Source organism: Schizophyllum commune (genome assembly GCF_000143185.2).
Source record: "Schizophyllum commune H4-8 unplaced genomic scaffold SCHCOscaffold_2, whole genome shotgun sequence".
Lineage (NCBI taxonomy): Eukaryota > Fungi > Basidiomycota > Agaricomycetes > Agaricales > Schizophyllaceae > Schizophyllum > Schizophyllum commune.
In genome coordinates this window covers 1,152,846-1,172,186 of record NW_026089539.1, presented here as the reverse complement: position 1 = coordinate 1,172,186, position 19,341 = coordinate 1,152,846, and the positions used below count along the sequence as shown (strand labels likewise).

General features: G+C 56.7%; 9 protein-coding genes across 9 annotated transcripts; 5 read left to right on the top strand and 4 right to left on the bottom strand.

Moving 5' to 3' along the window:
* Positions 1–12: 12 nt before the first annotated feature.
* On the bottom strand, positions 13–4,495 carry SCHCODRAFT_02610180 (uncharacterized protein). The gene is made up of 21 exons (XM_050344415.1): positions 3,806–4,495; positions 3,700–3,756; positions 3,241–3,649; positions 3,101–3,190; positions 2,979–3,050; positions 2,782–2,925; positions 2,722–2,726; positions 2,252–2,668; positions 2,162–2,204; positions 2,040–2,107; positions 1,948–1,990; positions 1,852–1,899; positions 1,509–1,796; positions 1,190–1,447; positions 1,047–1,137; positions 857–995; positions 564–793; positions 484–510; positions 399–435; positions 291–349; positions 13–235 (listed from the first exon to the last, which is right to left on the bottom strand). The coding sequence occupies exons 1-21, from the start codon at positions 4,488–4,490 to the stop codon at positions 89–91; spliced, it is 3,357 nt and encodes a 1,118-aa protein (XP_050202136.1). The 5' UTR covers positions 4,491–4,495; the 3' UTR covers positions 13–88.
* A 123-nt stretch (positions 4,496–4,618) lies between these two features.
* Positions 4,619–6,699, top strand: SCHCODRAFT_02610178 (uncharacterized protein). The gene is made up of 6 exons (XM_003037460.2): positions 4,619–4,657; positions 4,710–5,096; positions 5,144–5,196; positions 5,250–6,045; positions 6,095–6,439; positions 6,495–6,699. Exons 1-6 carry the CDS (start codon positions 4,637–4,639, stop codon positions 6,573–6,575), a joined length of 1,683 nt encoding a protein of 560 aa, XP_003037506.1. The 5' UTR covers positions 4,619–4,636; the 3' UTR covers positions 6,576–6,699.
* Positions 6,700–6,809: 110 nt separating this feature from the next.
* On the top strand, positions 6,810–9,231 carry SCHCODRAFT_02148791 (MFS general substrate transporter). Its single transcript, XM_003037461.2, has 10 exons — positions 6,810–7,319; positions 7,378–7,561; positions 7,615–7,673; positions 7,725–7,875; positions 7,928–8,165; positions 8,216–8,367; positions 8,423–8,814; positions 8,871–8,904; positions 8,958–9,085; positions 9,139–9,231. The coding sequence occupies exons 1-10, from the start codon at positions 7,017–7,019 to the stop codon at positions 9,208–9,210; spliced, it is 1,713 nt and encodes a 570-aa protein (XP_003037507.1). The 5' UTR covers positions 6,810–7,016; the 3' UTR covers positions 9,211–9,231.
* A 231-nt stretch (positions 9,232–9,462) lies between these two features.
* SCHCODRAFT_02610174 (uncharacterized protein) lies at positions 9,463–10,914 on the bottom strand. The gene is made up of 4 exons (XM_003038806.2): positions 10,582–10,914; positions 10,329–10,532; positions 9,948–10,184; positions 9,463–9,895 (listed from the first exon to the last, which is right to left on the bottom strand). The coding sequence occupies exons 1-4, from the start codon at positions 10,906–10,908 to the stop codon at positions 9,584–9,586; spliced, it is 1,080 nt and encodes a 359-aa protein (XP_003038852.2). The 5' UTR covers positions 10,909–10,914; the 3' UTR covers positions 9,463–9,583.
* A 111-nt stretch (positions 10,915–11,025) lies between these two features.
* On the top strand, positions 11,026–12,539 carry SCHCODRAFT_02490195 (uncharacterized protein; the record flags this gene model as incomplete). The annotated part of the gene is made up of 7 exons (XM_003037462.2): positions 11,026–11,253; positions 11,328–11,383; positions 11,435–11,673; positions 11,742–11,924; positions 11,975–12,108; positions 12,166–12,313; positions 12,412–12,539. The coding sequence occupies 7 exons, from the start codon at positions 11,026–11,028 to the stop codon at positions 12,537–12,539; spliced, it is 1,116 nt and encodes a 371-aa protein (XP_003037508.1).
* Positions 12,495–14,559, bottom strand: SCHCODRAFT_02610167 (WLM-domain-containing protein). The gene is made up of 4 exons (XM_050344414.1): positions 14,195–14,559; positions 14,118–14,123; positions 13,492–14,066; positions 12,495–13,418 (listed from the first exon to the last, which is right to left on the bottom strand). Exons 1-4 carry the CDS (start codon positions 14,391–14,393, stop codon positions 12,702–12,704), a joined length of 1,497 nt encoding a protein of 498 aa, XP_050202135.1. The 5' UTR covers positions 14,394–14,559; the 3' UTR covers positions 12,495–12,701.
* A 97-nt stretch (positions 14,560–14,656) lies between these two features.
* On the bottom strand, positions 14,657–15,426 carry SCHCODRAFT_02610164 (splicing factor 3B, subunit 5). Its single transcript, XM_050344413.1, has 6 exons — positions 15,402–15,426; positions 15,304–15,346; positions 15,230–15,253; positions 15,156–15,177; positions 14,972–15,095; positions 14,657–14,915 (listed from the first exon to the last, which is right to left on the bottom strand). Exons 1-6 carry the CDS (start codon positions 15,402–15,404, stop codon positions 14,868–14,870), a joined length of 264 nt encoding a protein of 87 aa, XP_050202134.1. The 5' UTR covers positions 15,405–15,426; the 3' UTR covers positions 14,657–14,867.
* Positions 15,427–15,601: 175 nt separating this feature from the next.
* Positions 15,602–16,747, top strand: SCHCODRAFT_02489744 (uncharacterized protein; the record flags this gene model as incomplete). Its single annotated transcript, XM_003037463.2, has 5 exons — positions 15,602–15,788; positions 15,849–15,904; positions 15,957–16,011; positions 16,113–16,487; positions 16,536–16,747. The coding sequence occupies 5 exons, from the start codon at positions 15,602–15,604 to the stop codon at positions 16,745–16,747; spliced, it is 885 nt and encodes a 294-aa protein (XP_003037509.1).
* A 253-nt stretch (positions 16,748–17,000) lies between these two features.
* SCHCODRAFT_02148665 (S-adenosyl-L-methionine-dependent methyltransferase) lies at positions 17,001–19,289 on the top strand. Its single transcript, XM_003037464.2, has 8 exons — positions 17,001–17,355; positions 17,411–17,665; positions 17,713–17,821; positions 17,871–18,108; positions 18,161–18,306; positions 18,386–18,531; positions 18,618–18,803; positions 18,880–19,289. Exons 1-8 carry the CDS (start codon positions 17,220–17,222, stop codon positions 19,149–19,151), a joined length of 1,488 nt encoding a protein of 495 aa, XP_003037510.1. The 5' UTR covers positions 17,001–17,219; the 3' UTR covers positions 19,152–19,289.
* Positions 19,290–19,341: the final 52 nt, after the last annotated feature.

Here is a 19,341-nt window from a genome sequence, read left to right as displayed (position 1 = left end):
CGAAACCTCGAGGTCTACCAAGAATCAAAATTGCTTGTGCAGCGTACAGATAGAGCAAGGCCATAAGTTATACACATCTTCCGCCATCTCACATCGTACCAAACATGATCTTCAGGTTCTCTACGCTGTCAGGATCGGTGCCCTTGTCGCGCGCAGTCCCGCGGAAGGCCTCCTTGACGATAGCAGTCTTGCGTTTCTGTATCTGCAAGATGCGACCCTCGATGGTGTCCGAGATCTGACAACGAGCCGGCATGAGCGCTAAGCGTCGGTACCGCGAGGTTCAAACGTACTATGAAGTGCTTCACGAAGACAGGCTTCTCCTGCCCAAGACGATGGACCCGGTCGATAGCTGGTCGCGATTGTCAACAGAAGTTTCATCTTAGCGCGAATATGAGCACCTTGGTTCTCAGTAGCTGCATTCCACCAGCAGTCCATCTGCGCAGCCGTTAGCCCAGATATTACATCGCAAACAGCGGCACTAACCATAAAGACATAGTTCGCGTTGGTCAGCTGGGCGCCCGTCTCAGCCATGCGTAAGTGACAAGCGGACGGATGTTGCTCACATTTAGGCCGACACCGCCAGCCTTCAAGCTGACGACCATGATCTTGGGCGCGTCCGAGGGAGCTTTGAACTCGGATATGGCATGATTGCGCTTCTTGACATCCATCGAGCCGTCGAAGCGGTACTGGTCGAACCCCTCGCGCTTGAGCGTGATCTCGATGAGGTCCATGAAGCTGGTGAACTGCGAGAACACGACAGCGCGGAAGCCCGGGTCCTCCTTCTTCAGGCGCACTGGATAAGTGATGCCAGGTCAGCAAGCCGAGATCGTTATGGAAGATAGATCCGCTGGCTTACGGAGATTGTCCATGAGGGCTTTGAGCTTGGTCGATGTGCGGAAATCGTTACGGCGTAGTACGACTTCAGACTGGGTCTGCTCCGAGTCCGGTGACTGAGCGGGATTCTTGTTCAATACGACCTCCACTAGCTCGTCCTCCTGCGCACTGAGATGAGTACCCTTACTCTGGTAAGACGCGACGCCAATCACCTTGAAGGGCCCCTTGTTACATTTAGGGCATTTCGTCTGCGTGCCCTTCTGCTCGCAGTTCGTGATGTACATGATGATGCAGTCCTTGCAGCTTTGCCTTTATTCAGCCTTCAACGCGTCCCCAGTCACATAAGAGCACGTACCACTTGTGAAAGCACCCCGGCAGCAACATCGGCCGCTCCATGACATCGAGGCAGATGGGGCACTCGTCAAAGTCCTCTTCGGATAGGTGGGCAAGCACGTTCTCGGCGAAAGCCTTGCTCCCGTCGTCTTCGCCTCCACCGTCCGCAAATTGCTTGATCATGTCGCCCGCGCTCATCTCCCCGTTGTCGTCCGGGTCTTTGGCGTCCGCGGCCACCGCGGCAGCGACAAGGCTCGGGTGCAGCACCGCGCGACGCAGCCTGTGCGCAGCAAGGCAGGTAAGCGGCGGAACAACGTGCCAGAATCAGCCAACGAACGTACTTCATAAGCATAGCCAGGATGTGCGTGTAGTTCTGGCTGACAAGGCCCTTGGCGTTGAGTCGGTCGAAGTCCTTCTTGACGGTCGAGAAGATGGAGTCGTAGATTTTGCGCTCCATGGCGGAGAAGAGTAGCTCCTCGACGACGACCTCCTTCGGTGGCAGCTCGACGATCTGCTTCCCATCTGCGTCGCGCATGTTCTTCTCTCGGCGGAGCAGGACGCTCTCGAGGATCGTCTGCACGACCTCGATGGCTTTGGGATCGTGCGCGAGGAAGGGGATGGTGATGAAGCTGGTGCGGGAGTGTCAGGGCGGGTGCGGGGTAGTGTGCTGGCGGAGATGCTTACGAGCGGAAGAAGGAGAACTCAGACCAGGGCCTGAAGCCAAGGAACTTTCTGAAAGGACGTGAGTGCTGGTCAAGTGTATCACCCAGCTAGACTCACAGAAGGGAGTACAGGTCCTCGAGCTTGTTGACAATGGGTGTTCCTGATGGCGGCTATCAGCGAGAGAAAGCAGAGTATGTAGTGATATTGACCTGTAACCGCCCATCTTCGTCTGGCACGTAAAGCATAAACGGCTTTCGCCGTCTTGCTAGTTCGAGATCTACAAGTGGAAGGTCAGACATCCCTCTCCTTCATCGTGGATACTCTCACGTACTTGCACGAATGCGCCTCGTCCAGCACGACCCTTAGCCAATCGACTATCCGCCCATCAGAGCTGATACCCAATCAAGCCACGCCCACTCACTCTCAAACACCCCCGACCCCACCTTCGACTTCTCCCACTTCGCATGCTCGCTCGCCAGCGTCCCATACGACGTCACCACCACCCTCAGCGCCCGATCCTCCTCATCATCCGGCTGCACCGCCCCCTCCAAATCCAGCCGATTCGACCCGTGCCACACCAGCACCTTCATCGTGCCCTCCGTGCTTGACCGCTCGAGTTCCTCCGCCCATTGGTTGAGCAGGGACGTGGGGGCGACGATGAGGGTGGCGTGCGCGGCGTGGGGGGATTTCTTGGAGGCGGAGCCTTTGAGGGCGGTGTTGAGCTTGAGCTGGCGGGATTTGGAGGTGGTGGGGTGGCCGTCGGCGTTGGGCGTGGTGTCGGGGGCGGAGTTGGTCTGGATGAGGGCGGAGAGCATGATGGTTTTGCCCATGCCCATCTCTGAAGGGTTGAGGGTCAGTAAGATAAGATTGGCTTTCCTCTGTGTGACCCACCGTCTCTGTGAATTATATATACGTTAGCATGAGGTCAGACGCGACTTTGCAAGCACTCACGCTAAGATCCCGCCTCGACATGTCCGCTCTGTTTTAGGAAACTCGAGACTGAGCTCGCCGGAATAGGGATTGAAGTAGAAAGGTCGCTCGTCTGCCGTGAGGTCGATGACCTCGCCGGGCGCCGTACGAACGGGAAAATTGTATCTGAAGTCCATGTCAATGGTGGCTCTGACTTTACAATGTCGACGAGCACGAACTGGCACCATAGTGGATGCATGGCGCTGGCTTGCCGGGCGTCCATACTTCCTGATTCCTGCGCATGCATCCAGCTAACGCATCGTGAGCCTCGCGACCGCGCAGAAAGTGTGAGAGTACACACTGCAAAGCTTGCCGCTGGTAAGGACGAAGTTTCAGGGTGAATGATGGAGCAGGATCCATCTCGCCCATGGTGCGGTCATTCTTTTGGGCTCTAAGAGGCTGTTAGAACACGGATTGGAGCATGCTATACCACCTTCATACCTAGTGTAGATCATCGCAATATCATTGCCGTCGATGACCTCGCTGTCGTCCACCTCGATCTCTTCGCCATCACCCACAATCTCCGTAACCTTATTCCCGGAACGCTTCTTCCCCTCCGCCTTCTTCGCTTCGCCGTCCTGGTCTCCTGTCTGTGCCCCAGCGACGGGCCGCAGTCCGACGATCTCGAAGAGTTTGCCCAGGGCAGTCTTCCGCTCGCGTAGCATGTGCTCGTCCTCGGTCTCCATACCCTCGTTCCAGGCGAACTTGGTCGCGAGCTCATCGTTGCCGGAGGTTTCGGCCTTTTTGAAGGCGGAGGGGAGGAGGAAGGCTTGGACGAGGATGCAGACGTCCATGCCGGTGCGCAGGCGCTCGGGGATGTCGACGACGATGCCGCGGAATTCGACGATTTCTGGGGGATGTTAGAGTCTGGGGGGAGTGGCGTAGAGTGAAGAAACTTACCATAGTCAAGGAGTCTAGCCATCCAAGTGGCGTACTCTTGAGGAAGGCGCGCGAATTCTGCATGCCAGTTATATGAAGCAGACAGACAAATGGTACGTGGACTCACTGGATCCTCGTTTGTTCGCGATGCGCACGATACTGTCGACCTTCTTCTTGTTTGGCTTCGCGGGTTGTCCCTTGAACATGGCAGCGATAGACATTTGCTTCTTCCCGTCATCTTTCTTCTTTCCCTTCGCAGCGGCCTTGGAGGGGGCCGGCGCTTCAAGGTCCTCCCTGAAGATGCTGACCTCCTCGTTTATTGCGGCACACTTCCCGCTAGACGTGCTCCAGGCATTCGGCACAATGAACTCTCCAAGATACATGGGCCCGTCGACGGCAGACGCGCTGTTCGGTTCAGAGGTAGCGCGACGGACGCGTTTGGAGGGACGTTCAGAGGACTGTGATGGGGGAGGATGTTTTGAGGAGGACGCGACGGGCTTCTCTGAGGAAAGCGCACTGTCTGCCTCGGGTTGGTTCTTCCCCACAAGCCCCTCTACGTCTAGTATATCGAAGTCATCTGGCGTCTGGCGTCTTTTGAGCGACTCGGGGCCTTTGCTAGGTCCAGCCACGGGCTGTTCGTCCTCATCCTCGTCTCCACCGTCGAGAAATAAGGGCTCAGAGTGCGAAGACAGCGGAGAGGACGGCGGTTTAGGCGCTTCGACTTCCATGATTTCGTCCTCGTCGTCGTCAGACTCGGCGAAGAACTGCCCGCTGGGCTCTGGGGGTATCATCTCGTCGTCGCTGCCGGACATGATTGCTGTGGTCAAGATGAGTAATGTTCGTCGCGCCCGACGCGTCCGTGTCGAATTGACGCGACGCGTCTGAAGCGCCTGAAAAACAAAGACAAATTCAGCTGATCGCGCGCGAAGGCTGGCCGCGTTTCTTATTCCTCACCAAAATGCAGCGCGGACTCCCTATGGTGCGTAGCCAAATGTACATATCCTGGAATATATATCTGACCCCTTGCAAAGCAACCTACGGTGGTCCTCCTGCGGGAGGGCACCGACACCTCACAGGGCAAGCCGCAGTTGCTCTCTAACATCTCAGCATGCCTGGCGATCGCGGAGACGCTCTCTAGCACCCTGGGCCCCCGCGGCATGGACAAGCTGATCGTGTCCGAGCGCGGGGAGGCGCAGATAACAAACGATGGGGCGACGATACTTAAGCTCCTCGAGATCGTGCACCCCGCGGCCAGGACACTGGTGGACATCGCGCGCGCTCAGGATGCTGAGGTCGGCGATGGAACCACGGGTGTTGTTCTCTTCGCGTGCCAGCTTCTCAAGGAAATTCGCGGGTACATCGAGGAGGGCGTTAGCCCGCACATCATCATGAAGGGCTTTAGACAGGCTTCGCAGATCGTACGTGACTTGCACCTATTTCATTGGCAGTACACTGATTACCGTAGGCTCTGGACAGGATCAAGGAGATTCAGGTCTCGGTGGACAAGTCGGATCCTGAGTGCGTGGTCTTTTCATCGTCGTAGGACGCGTCATCCTCATCGCTACTTCCAGGCGCTTCCGTTCCCTCCTGCTCAAGTGTGCCTCGACCTCGATGTCCTCCAAACTCATCCACTCCGAAAAGCCCTTCTTCTCGAACATGGTCGTCGACGCGGTGCAGTGTTTGGACCAGGACGATCTCGACGAGTCCTTGATCGGTGTCAAGAAGATCGCTGGTGGCGGCATGCAAGACTCGATGCTCGTTAAGGGTGTCGCCTTCAAGAAGACGTTCACCTACGCCGGTGCCGAGCAGCAGCCCAAGTCCTTCCGCGATCCCTTGATTCTCTGCCTCAACGTCGAGCTCGAGTTGAAGGCCGAGAAGGACAACGCGGAGGTTCGGGTAGACGCCGTATCGGAATACCAGGCGATCGTCGACGCGGAGTGGGAGATTATCTACCGCAAGCTGGAGGCTATCGAGAAGACGGGTGCGAAGGTCGTTCTCAGCAAGCTACCAATCGGCGATCTCGCGACGCAGTGGTTCGCCGACCGCGACATCTTCTGCGCGGGTCGCGTTGCTGCTGGTGACCTGCGTCGCGTTGTTCAGGCTACTGGTGGTGCTATCCAATCTACCTGCTCTGATATCTCCCGCGAGCATCTTGGCACTTGCGGAAGGTTCGAGGAGCGCCAGATTGGTGGCGAGCGGTACAACCTCTTCGAGGACTGCCCCAACGCCAAAACTTGCACCTTGATTCTGCGTGGTGGCGCGGAGCAGTTCATCGAGGAGGTTGAGAGGAGTCTGCATGATGCGATCATGGTGGTCAAGCGCGCTGTGAAGAACGGTGAGGTGGTAGCTGGCGGTGGCGCGATCGAGGTAGGGTTTAGCGAGCTCGTTCTGGTACCTGGTACTGACATCCCGGCAGATGGATCTGTCCGCGCACATCCGCAAGCACGCCCTCTCCATCCCCGGCAAACTTCAGGCCGTCCACATTGCCTTTGCCAAGGCTTTGGAGATTATTCCACGCCAAATCTGCGATAACGCTGGCCTCGACTCCACCGACATTCTGAATAAGCTGCGGATGAGGCATCACAACGGCGACATGTGGTATGGCGTTGACGTCGACGGTGCATCGGGCGTGCGCGACAACATGGCTGCGTTCGTCTGGGAGCCCAGCTTGGTGAAGCTGAACGCGATCGCCAGTGCGGCGGAGGCGGCTTGCCTCATTTTGAGCGTGGACGAGACCGTTCGCAACCCCCAGAGCGAGCAGGTGCGTTTAGAGTTTCCGCCCAGCTAGTCAAGCGCTAACCTCACTATGTGTTTAGGCAAAAGCAGGTCCGAAGATGCCACCTGGAGCGGCGCAGCGTGCTTTGCGTGGCCGGGGCCGTGGAATGCCTCGCCGATGAGAGGCTCTGCTTGAAGAAAGTACCATATCCGTGTAATATTTGCTCCCACGTGTCTTACCTTGATAGAGAACTACTCACACGTCACCTTGTTGCGAACTTGTTGAACTTGAAGTGCCTCACTTTTGAGTCCGACGAGTCCTATCTTCCCCTTTGCACTCAAGCGCCAATGTTATGTTGCGCCATCGCACGTCAATTACTAACCGCTCCGACGGCCAGGAACGGGTGAACGGCAGAGCGCTGTGCGCCCTGCTTGTGATCTGCATTGTCTAACTGGGCATTCGGATCGCGCCATACTCCCAGCATACAATCCGCGTCTTCGAATGCGCCATACCCCGGTATCCGGATACAATGCGTGCCCAGCTACTTAAGAGATGACCGCAGAGTACATGGTACGCTCCCCCTCCGCTGATCCTGCTTATCACCCCTCGGGACACCGCGACGATGGCCACCGTGCTCAACTATGGCGGCAGCGACGCTAAGAAGGACGCAGACATCACAACGACCGTGTCGGAGGACACGAGAAGCGATATCAAGGACACCGGGGCCCCTCCGCTAGGCGCGCCGATCGACAAGAGCGGCGGGATCTGGCGAAGGGGGAAGCCTCGTCTGGACTTAGACGCTGTGGCGACGCAGCTGTCTGTCTTCGACGATCCCGCTGGGTTGGAGGCGTATCGCCCACCTGCCCAGTACGAGAACGCGCATCGCTTCGACCCCGATGCGCGCTGGACATGGCGCGAAGAGAAGGTATGAACGGGTCTACTCACTGCGTCGTACGCCCACTCAACGTCCCCCTCCCTTCCAGCGCCTCGTCCGCAAGATCGACATCAAGATCTTGCTGTGGACGCTCGTCATGTTCTTCAGTCTCGACCTCGACCGGAGCAACCTGACGCAGGCGAACACGGACAACTTCCTCGAGGACCTCAACATGACCACCAACGACTTCAACATGGGGAACACCGTGTTCCGTCTGGCCTTCCTCTGCGCAGGTGCGTCCGTTTCCCCATTCAGAAACTCCGCCACATACCGACCGTTCGTACAGAGCTCCCTTCGCAGTTGTTGTCGAAGCGTATCGGGCCGGATATCTGGATTCCTTCCCAGGTGAGCTCTACGGCTGCTAAGTGTTGCGCCTATCTGACGTACATGCCATAGATGTCCCTCTGGAGTATTGTCGCCTGCAGCCAGTTCTGGCTGACGGGGCGAAAGTCATTCCTGGCGACTCGCTTCCTTCTGGGCTTCTTGCAGGGTGGCTTCATTCCCGACGCCGTTCTCTACCTCAGCTACTTCTACACGAAGTATGAGTGTAGGTGGCCCTTCCTCCGCTCTCCTCTCCCCTTTCCTGAATTTTTCGCTAGTGCCCATCCGTCTTGCCTGGTTTTGGATCTCCAACTACGTCTCGCACATCGTCAGCGCCCTCCTTGCCACTGGCTTGCTGCAGCTTCGTGGCGTCGCTGGGCGCGCAGGATGGCGGTGGTTGTTCTTGATCGAGGGCTTGATTACTCTTGCTGTCGGCATTTTCTCCTTTGCCATGATGCCTGCAGGCCCGACGCAGACGAAGAAGTGGTACCGTCCGAAGGGCTGGTTCACCGAGAGGTAAGCCTTATCCAGGTCGCGCCCGCTCTCCAGCTGACGCGATAACTCAGGGAGGAGGTCATCATGGTCAACCGTGTGCTTCGCGACGACCCATCGAAGGCGGACATGCACAATCGCGAGGGCTTGAGCATTAAAATGCTGCTCACCTCCCTCTCCGACTGGCGCCTTTACCCCTTGTACGCCCTCGGCATCACCCACATGAGTAAGTCTTCACACACCTATCTATACCCTGCGACTTCCCGCTGACCCTTACTCAGTGCCCTCCGGCCCGCCGCAGACCTACCTCACCCTGTCCCTCCGCAACCTTGGGTTCAGCACAACCGAGAGCTCCCTCCTCACGATCCCCTCGACTGTCATCGGCGGCATCGGCCTTGTACTCACGGCCATCATGAGCGAGGTCGTCGACAGCCGCGTCGCCGCGACGATTACTGCACAGATCTGGACGCTGCCGCTGCTCATCGCGCTGTACACATTTGACCAGAGTACTTCGCAATGGGTGTACTTTGCGGTCGTGACGTTGATTGCGGGATTCCCATACGTGCATCCTATCCAGGTCGCGTGGGCGTCGAGGAACTCGTATTCAGTCAAGACGAGAACCGTGTCCGCAAGCGTGTACAACATCTGTGTACAGGCCGGATCTATTATCTACGTGAGTCCTTTCTGCACTGTTTATCTCGCTCGCATACTCAACAATCCCGTTTATAGTCCAACATCTATAGGAATGATGATAAGCCTCTTTGTGAGTCGCATTGTCCTTCGTACTTACACTCAAGATCCTGACCTCTTTACCAGACAAACGGGGCAACCGTGCCCTCATCGGCATCAACGTCATGAACATCTTCCTCTATATCGGCGTCCACTTCTTCTACAAGTTCCTTAACGCTCGTCGAGACAGGATCTGGAACGCCATGACGCCTGAGGTATGCACCGTCGTCCTTCCCTGCCAATGAACTTCGACTGACACACTTTACAGGAGCGTGAAAAGTACCTCGAGACCACGACGGACGTCGGAAACGCGAGGCTGGATTTCCGGTTCGCGTACTAAAGGAGCTGGCTTTGTTACACATTTATATGCGGATTTTTTGTTTTATACTTGTACACCCTGTACTTCATTAGAGGTTGCCGATAGGCAACCAGGCAACTTACCATGCACGAATATACGTGTAGCATTCTCATCATCTGTATTGACTTGACGCCTGAGCCTACAAGAACAATAGGACGAGCTGCCTTCTCATGCGCACCTTCCAGAGTCTGCCTGAACTTCAAAAATGCATGCGGGAATTATACCCAGCGATCTTGGACGCTCCACAGGTATGATCCCATTTCAAACGCGCATGAGTCGAGAGAACGACAGCATCCCATTAACCATGGACAAGGTGCACAGCAAGTATAAGTAGTATAGATCAACGTCGAGCAGACTACGACAGGTTCGCCCGTGGCGGGACAGCCGTGTTGACCGCCTGCGCGACGCTCGCGCGCTTCCTCCGCTTCGTCTGGCTCGTCTTGAGGCGCTGGAGCTCGCGCTCGACGTCGAGGAACTTGGCCCCGACGTCCTTGAACTCGAGGGGCGCCTTCTCGCGCGCCTGGATGACCTGCACCTTCTCGGGCCGGCGAAGCTCGAAGGTCTCGGGGATCTTGGGGACGAGCTTCTCCTTTGCGCGCTCGGCGTTCCGGGAGTGCCGGATGGCGTCCTCCTGGGCGTGCTTGAGGGCGGCGGGAACGACGGGTTCCTAGAAGCACGCATGAGTATGTGTCATGGACGAAAAGGTGGGGACCACATACCCTTCCATCCTCGGGGATAGACTCCCAGTACATGCGCACGTAACGTTGCCGTTGTGCGTCACGGTTCTCCTCCAACTCGAGCTGATCGGCCTCGCTCTGGTTGTAGTACGTCGGGTCTGGTTGGCTCTGCAACGCGTACTTGTTCGCGTTGATCTGTGCCTGCTCCGAACCCAGCAGCACCTCCATGCCTTTCTGGAAACCGGTCTGCACGAGAGGTGTCTGAACCTTGTCGCCAGTCTGGGTGTTTGGTTTAGTAAGTTGTTACCAAGAGGATGAGGGGACGGGGATCAGCGTGAATAATGTAAGTTGTAACCATGTAGGTGTCTTAAAGACTAATCGTTTGAAACATCATGTCGGTGAGGGATTGTTGGAGACACGAACCTCCTTCTCTTGCGACTTCAGGTCATGCTCGAGCCCCTTCAACCTGAGGATAGCATCCACGCGCTTCAGACTGACACCGAACTTCCGCGAAAGATTCAGCTGGCTGTTGGCGTCGGGGTCTTGCTGGAAGAGAGTCCACATGAGCTCCTTCTTCGCGTCGGAGATTGGCGGCGGCGGACGGAATGAGGGGTTCATAGGGAAGGGCTGGAGATACGTCAGTAGGAACCTAACAGGGGATACGGGAAGGACGCACGGAAAGCCTGTCCGCGCTCAGCCAGTTGTTCTTCTTGTTGATGTCGACGTCGCGGTATTTCTGGCCGACCGTCTGCATAAACTCCTTATACGTCCTCGGGATGTGCTGCTCTCCGTCGTCGTCCTTGGGTAACTCCCGTGGTGCCTCGGCAACCGCCTCTGGGGGCTCCGAGTCGACAATGGCAGGCTCATTCTGCACGGGCGGAGGCGCGTCCTCCGCACGACGCACGGCGGTGGTGCATATTCTGCGTCCTGCGCGCACTGGGCGCGAGGAAGACTGGGAGGCCGACCGGAGCGCCCGAGAGCAGACCTGCACACGAGAGAGCATTGGCACGAAAATCTCCGCGCGCTCAAGTGACAGTGACAACTAGGATCACATCACGTGCGATCGCGTACCGCGTCACGGAATTCGAACTTGCTTGCGTCCCGCCGTCATCATCGTCTCATGGATCCGCAAGTGTTCGAACTCGTACGAGGGTACGCGTCCCTCGTACCGCCAAGTAAACTGAGCTTCCCGAATGTATCTCCTCTGTCTACGCTCATGGAGGCAATCGTGGCACACCTTCTCGAGTCGGATCACTTTCAGCAATACGCTCCGTCCGCTCAATATCAGAAAACGTTTTGGAAATGGGCTATCGACCATCTGGAAAGACTTGTCTCGCAGACAGAGGAAGTGAGTCTCGCAGACTGATGTCCTACTCCGAACGGGTGCCCCCTCGTTTCTTGTGTGTAACCGCCTGCCACCAGGAAGTGGAGTTGGACGACCGAATATATGATCACTACCTGAGCTTCATCCAGCAGCCGTATGTCTTCTCAGTCTCTGCGCCGCTGTCTGACCTTTCAATTACTCACAGGTCGGCCGCGCCGGACTTCGCTATAGCCTGCCCTCGTGCACCTCCGAGCGATTCCTACATAACGCACTATTGGTGTTTGAGTGGGAATGACAAATTTTCATCAGATGGCCTAATCCATCTTGAGAACTACCAGACCGTCACCTTGCGCGAATCACGCACGACCATCCAAGATGGGACGACTGGCCTCCGTACCTGGCTCGCTAGCCTGGTCCTCTCCAAATACCTGATTAATGAACCAGGTATGATCGCCAATCTGCCGGTCGCTCAGCGCCTACCACTGATCTACATTTTGTCTCTCCACTCGAAGATCTCATCGCCAACAAGCGCATTCTGGAGCTTGGCTCTGGGATTGGCTTCCTAGGCATAATTTGCGCCAGCGTGCAACTGCTAAACCAGATCACGGAGAATGCCCCGGCGCCGCATTTGTGGCTGACGGATGTTAATGACGATGTGCTGGCGAGATGTAAGGCCAATGTACAGTTGCCATGCAGTACGTCTATTGTCCATCCGGGGAGGGCAAACGAATTCATCACCTTCCAGATCTCTCCTCCGACCACCCAAACGTCCATTACCGTAACCTCGACTGGGTCGAATTCGACCAGTCGACGTCGAGAACGGCCGCTCTAGCAGATATGGACGTCCTTGACGAGGATGTTATACTGGGCGCAGACATCGTGCGAGGGCTACCTTCGTCCAATTGTCGGGTTAGCACTGAACCAGGGCCCCTCTAGGTTTTCGACCCCAGCCTCATTGAGCCGCTCGTGACAGTTCTTGCCCTGCGTCTCATGAAGCTACGACAAAATGGACGACGTATGGCGCTCATCGCGCTCACAGTGCGGAACCCGGAGACCTTCCAGGCCTTCGTGGAAGCAGTGGAGAGTGAGTTTGTTCATCTCCTATCTCTGTCCTTCTTCCTGTTGAGCACCACTTCTCTTCCTCATGTTGTTGCTGAAACTTACATTTTGTCTGATCCGTAGGAGCTGCACTCACCATCGAATACGTCGACTATACAACCAGCGGAAAGACCTTCCTCGAGACGAGCGAAAGCCGCCAAGATGGGTCTTCAACGGTCAAAATCCTTCGCATAAGTTATAAAGCAGGGTAGCGCGATAGCATGTACAAAGCCGAGACGAGAAGAATTGTAGCATAGGAATGAACAGTGTAGCATAGTAGTGTGGTCAAAGAACGACTACTACAGAACATGTAGCCCATACGGCGACGCGCCAGGGTGAAGATGATATGCCATACACGCACACCGAACGCACTGTCAGCTCTTCGTCTTCACGAACCCACAGAACCTACAAGACCAGAAGTCATTCGGTATCGGCGTCTCCCCGCACCGCAAGCACGTCCAGTGGTCCGCTTTCGGTGGTGCGGGTCGGAGGGCAGCACACGCGTCGCACTGTGAGGCATTCTCATCGTTGACGAGGGTGCATATGGCGCAGGTCCACTGGCGGGGAGGACTGTTCTTCTCGTTTGGTCGACCAAAAGGGTTGTTTGGCGATGCAGGAACTTTTTGTCTTGGATGACCAGGTCGCGCTACATTTGTGGCAAACTTCTGCTTCACCGTCCCGTCGAAGACGATCTCGATGTCGTCGTCATCCTCATCGACCGCAGGCTTTGGAGCTGGCCTATTACTCGGTCCGGCCTCATCCTCAACGATCATGATGTCGTCCTCGTCGAAAATGAAGTCGTCGTAGTTGATTTTGCCAACGTCAACAGAAGACCGCTGAGCTGTCGTATTGCTGGGTCCTGCCTCGTTCTCGCTGACCTCGGTACTGCCACCAACGATCATAGGATTGCCATCGTTGACGATCATGATATCGTCGTCGTCGAAGACGAAGTCGTTGTAGTCGAACTTATCGTCTTCGAGCGTCAAGTCGATGACTTCGCTCGCCTGCGTGGCTTTCTGCGCCTCTTGTTGCGCCTGACCCTGCGCGGCGGATGCGCAGGAGTGGGAGTCACGGACCCGGCGGATGGCGGCCTATAGAAGTAATTAGTTGACTTTTGCATATCTGCGGGAGAAGAAGGGATCCATACTGGAAACAGTCACATACCTGCGCTGCCGCTTCCCTTGGTGACAAAGGTGCCCGCGTCTGCCCACCCAGAACACGGGCGCCTTGCCGTCGCTTCTCCGCCGCCTCCGCTGCGCGCCGCTTGTCCGAAGCGCTTGCGCCTGCGGGGCCACCAAGTACGCGTCCCGTGCCCCCTGCACCGCTGCCGACTGTTCTTCCTTCGCTCCCAGTCGCGTACCCTGGCCCACCCGCTCTCCCACCCAGCCTCGTACCCGCACCTGCTCCTCCCCCCGCTCTGCTTCCTCCCGCGCCCACTCCACCTAACCTCACACCCCTCCCCATCCCCACTCCTGGCCCACCCAACTTCCTCCCCGGCACCCCACCCAACACCCTCCCCCTCGAATAGAACCCCTCCCCCGCATACCCCGAGCGCTTCAGCGCCGCGTACTCGTCCTCCAGCCCATCCAGGTACTTGTAGAATACCTCGTCGTGCGGCCCGCGGTGGTTATGCGTGAGCTCGTGGAGCATGGTTCCCATCACGAACTCGAGGTCGTAGAAGGTGGACGGGTTGGCGGCGGGGCGGAGGCGGAGGAAGATCTGGTGGCCGCGGTTGACGTCTAGAGAGGGGGTTAGTGGAATGGGGGTGGGAAGTGGGTAGGGAAACGTACTGATGCCTGGAGTAAGAGAATAAATACGGGTAAGTATCCAGGAGAAGGATGGCCCCACGAATGAAAGGAACACGCACCTAGTAAATTAGGATCGTCGGGCAGGAACTCGCCCAGCGTCGGCAGATGCCAGCTTCTCTTGCGCATGATGGGTTTCGCAAGCGACGCAACGCGCTTCAGCATATCGAGCGCCTCATCGCCGCGAGGCTGGTCCTTCAAGTGAGTGATGGTCCGGACGTAGCTGTCTGTGGACGCGGAGAGGTTGGGTATGCGAGCCATGACAGGCGCGCACTAGGATGCAGCTCGAAGGATGTGCAAAGAGACGATAGAGTCAGAGCGAAGCAAGAGGCAGTAGGGAGAGGTTGATCAACGACTGCAAAGGCTTCAAATGTGCAGCGGATGCGTAGCTGGGCTGCCGTGCAGCTGGGCGCCTAAAGCGCCTTTGCGGACGGAGACAGACGCGCTCATTTCGGACCGCGACGCGCGTGCCCCTAAATCCGCGCACTTCCCACGGTTGTTGCCACAAAGCATACAGTTCTTTTGCGCTCTGGCTGCACGTAAGTATGTACAAAGAAAGACGCAGATACAGTGTGGTTTATCTCAAGGAAGAGGGGACTGGGCCCACGCCTTCCGTCAGCGGGATCTAGACATGAGTATAGGCAACCGCGCTACACAACTCTTGTGCATCGGCATTTCTCAAGGCTAGGGAGCTACATTCTCGGAAGTACAGGTAGCATTGCAGTTAGGCGAAGATCAGTCATCCTCCTTCTTCGGCGGCGGTCCGCAGGGCTGCAGCATGCGCTGTAGATATGTTGTTAGCACTGCACTTTTCTCCCTAGGCTCGCTCAGCCGCTTACCTCAGTCATCTCGAACTTGATGCGCGCAATGGGCTCCCCATCCGCGATGGCGAGGTAGGACGTCAGAGGCGGGTGACCGACGATGGAGGCGAGTGTGTCGCGGTGTTGGTGCGTCAGCCACTCGCTGTGAGAAGGGTGAGGTCTACTGGAAGAGAAGGGAGGTGAAGATGAAAAGCACACGCACTACTTTGAGATGTCCGCATGTCCTTGATGCATGGTTGTCAGTACAAGGAAGGCAAGGACAGGGATGACGCTTACCAGTCCCCGTATACCGAGCATGCACTGCGAAGAATCGTCAGCCTCATTTGCCAGACAGAAGGTGCGTTACTCACAGTGTTCAAGCTGCGTGTTCGCCGTGTACCTGAGCTCCGATGACTGTGGACTCCCGTGTTAGCACACAGCTCTCTTCGGTGTGGACGACATGACTGACCATGTTGAAGTGGCGCTGTTTACAGGTGTTGCTCGCGCGCTTATTTGGGCCGATCGCCATCACTTGGTTTGGTTCCCCCGCGTCCAAGGGGCGCTCGATCGCGTCTGCCGAGCTCTACAATAGCTCCTTCACCTCCCTTCCCGCACTCACCTCTGCACTACCGCGCTCGTTGTCTTCGCTCGTCTGCTAGACTATCCACCATGTCCACCGAGACCACCAAAGTCCGGGCGAAAGTCGCTGCTTTGAACGCTTCCCTCGACAAGCTCGAGACTGAGCTCGCTCCCTTGCTTGACAGACCCTTAGCGGAGACTCTTGCTGGGCTGGAGCCGATTGAGAAGGCTCGCCTGCAAACATTACTGCCGTACATCATCTACGACTTGTCATTCAGTGAGTGAGATTCCGAGGCTGATGTTCGCACAGGCAGGCAGGCATGCTGATACGAGGTAGTCCAGCTCAAAGTGAATGGAGAGGATCCGAGGACACATGCAGTAATTCCGGAGCTTGTGCGTGGCTTGCAAGCGTATGGACGAGTCGCTGAGCTTACATATCTCTCAGGACCGCGTCCGCCAATACTTCGAGAAGATCAAGAAGGTTGAGGAAAGCGCGCCCAGTGCGTATACACGCTCCCACTTCGTCCACTCCCTGTCTTCACATTCCCTCCCTTACATTCACTGCATCATAGCTTTACCAACACTGACCTCCGTCCCACAGAACCCCCCACCGTCGACAAAGACGCCGCCGCCCGCTTCATCAAGCACGCCATAAACTCCATCCAATACAAGAAAAGCGACCCGCCCCAAGACGCGCCATCCTCCAGCTCCAACGCCGCACCCGTCCCCGCGAAGGTGACGGACAAAATGCGCGAGCGCGAGGAGTACTTGCGCGAGCTGAAGGAGCGAGAGGGCGAGGAGAGCAGTGAAGGAGAGGAATTGGAGATCTTTGGGGAGGGAGCTATGGAGGTGGATGAACCCGTGAAGCCCGTGGTGAAGGATAGGAAAGGCAAGGGAAAAGCAACGGAGACGACTGCGGACCAAGCAGCAGTGGATGCGCTGAGGAAGAAGAGGAAGAAGACGGATCCGTTCGGCAGTGAGTCCATACTTTACTTTGAATCCTCTCAGTAACAACTTTTCACAGACGATGGCAGCCAGACGAACACACTCAGTATGGACGTGGATGGCTTGGAAGAGGTATCAAGGCCGACCACTCCTAGCGCAGATGCCTCTGCCAAGAGCAAGAAGAAAAGGCGAAAGAGCGCTGCCGATGCGGACGTCAACAAGTCCATCGTAGCGGACGGTGCAGAGGATGCGCCCAAGAAAAAGAAGAAAAAGAAGGCGAAGAAGGAGTAGACGGGGCTGATGACATCTCAGTATCCTTCTGCCACGTCTGCTGTACTCTCACTCTCCCTGTACGCCCTCCTGTTATTCTTTGCGATGCAAACGAGCCTCTGGGTCACCAACTCTGGGCGTGCCTTCGGCCTTTGCCGGTGATCCGGAAGATCGGACCGCGGGACCCGCTCCTTATTTTTGCGCTCGATCGCGTCGAACCTCAACCGATCTTCCCTCTTCCCTCCATGCGTCGAGTTTCCTCCCCATGAACAAGGTGAGCGTTGCGCCCAAGTATCTCCTTCACATGATGCTCTGTTCAAACTTATCTACATTGTCTGAGCCTTCGCCTCGGCGCTGGCTATGGCGATCTCTCAACGACCCTGATCCCTTACCCTCGTACCCTGTATACGACTTTATACTGACTCTCCCTCAGATCCTTCTTTCTCTTCAACTCCGTCATCTTACATAGTACTTTGCTTTTGCCCTTGTCCCAATGAATTTCTACTTCTCTGCCGCAAAGACCCTGGACCGTCTTGACTCCAAGCAAGGCTCCATCAAGGGCGTTCTCGCCACCCTCCCCGAAAAAGACCGTAAGCGGACCGCCGCACTGGTCATCGAGACCCTCAAATGTGCGCCCTCTCGGCTAGTGAGAGAAGCGCGCGCTACATAAGAGTTGTTCGACAGACAAGGCCGCGTTAGCGGACGTGATCAAGGCGTGCGGCCTCCTCGCCGCTGAGAAGAAGATCACGTCGCTGAATCTGGCGCTGGTGCTGGTGCATGATCTGTTGTTGGCGAAGGGGATTCAGGCTGGGGATGGGCCAGTGAAGCAGGCGGTGTTGAGGCATAAGACGCGGCTGCAGGGGCAGTGGACGAAGATGAAGATTAAGAGGGGGGCGAAGAACAATGAGGATCTGGCGCAGGTGGGCGATCAGAGAGCAGGTGCGTTCGAGATGTGAGCGGGCGATAGCCTTGCTGAGCTCACCCAGCTCTCATACCGCGCTACGCACGCGTCAACACCAACCTCTGGTCTGTCGATGAAGCGGTCAAATCGCTGCAAGCCAGCGGCTCCAAGCTTGCAGATCCCTTCGCCTCGACGTATGTCTTTCTCCTTCCCACAGTCGACAGCATTCTCACTCTGCATCAGCTCCAACTTCACACAAGACGCCCACGTCCCCGAGCTCCTCCTCTTCTCCCCCAAAAAAGCTTTCCACAACGATGCCGCCTACAAGTCCGGCAAGCTCATCCTCCAGGACAAGGCCTCCTGCTTCCCGCCCCTTGTCCTCAACCCGCCAGCTTCGAATAAGGCTACGGTCATCGACGCGACGGCTGCGCCGGGGAATAAGACGACGTACCTGAGTGCGCTCATGGGGAATAATGGGAAGGTATGCGGGTTTTCTGCAGGCAGGATGAGGAAGTGATTGACAGTAATCTTAGCTGTTTGCTTTCGAGCGTGACAAGCGGCGATTCCAGACGCTCAAGACTATGGTCACCAAAGCTGCCTGCAAAAACGTACTGCCTGTGAATGCGGACTTTCTGACTATCGACCCCAACGACGAGACGTATAGCGGCGTTACGCACATGTGAGTACCGGTGGTTTCGTCCCTTCCCCTTCACTTCTCAAGATTAACTATAAGCCTGTCTCACGTCCACCCTCCTCAGTCTCCTCGACCCCTCCTGTAGCGGCTCAGGCATCGTCAACCGCCTCGACTACCTTCTCGAGACGGAGGAAGAGAACGACTCTCAGGACGAGCGCCTCGCAAAGCTGGCTTCCTTCCAGCTCATGATGATTAAGCATGCGATGAAGTGTACGTGTTTGGCCCTTCCTCCCTCCCGCTGCCTCTTGGTCTCGCCCGCTAAGTCCCGGATTTGACTATCTTACACCTTTCTCCAGTCCCCTCCGTCTGCCGCATCGTCTACTCCACCTGCAGCATCCACGCCGCCGAGAACGAGCACGTCGTCCGCGAAGCGCTCGCCTCGGACGAGTGTCGCACAGGAAACTTCACGCTGGCATCAAGAGACTCGGTCCTTCCGACGTGGCCGCGGAGGGGGATGAGGGAGGAGATGGGGGAGTGCAGGGGTGAGTATTTCGTTTGCACCCTTGCGATCTGGTGGGGAAGTGTGCATACGTGCAGAGGCTGACATAGCTAACACAGCCGACGCCGAGGGTCTGATACGTTGCTTGCCTGGCGAGGATGCGACGAACGGGTTCTTCGTGTCGTGCTTTGTGCGACGGGCGGACGGTGAGATGGAGGCTGTGAAGGAGTCAGAGGGGAAGAAGGTCGGCGCGCAACCACCCAGCAAGAAGCGGAAAGCGGATGACGCCGATCCTTCTTCATTGGAAGCCGGCACAGTCCCGCAAGCGGACGGCACTACCACCCCAGCTAAGCGCCGCAAGAAGAAGAAAAAGAAGGCGAAGGTCGAGTAACCTCGCTTCAATGTCCCCTGTACGACAGGGCCTCGGACCTTCACATCCAATATACGCAAACAAATACATTGTATATCACGACGAGATGAATAGCTAGAAGGTCTGTCTATCGTACATAGTATACATATATCGTACAAAGGTCAATTCATGGTCAACAAATAAGTACAGAGGCAAAGGTCTAGAGGCCAAA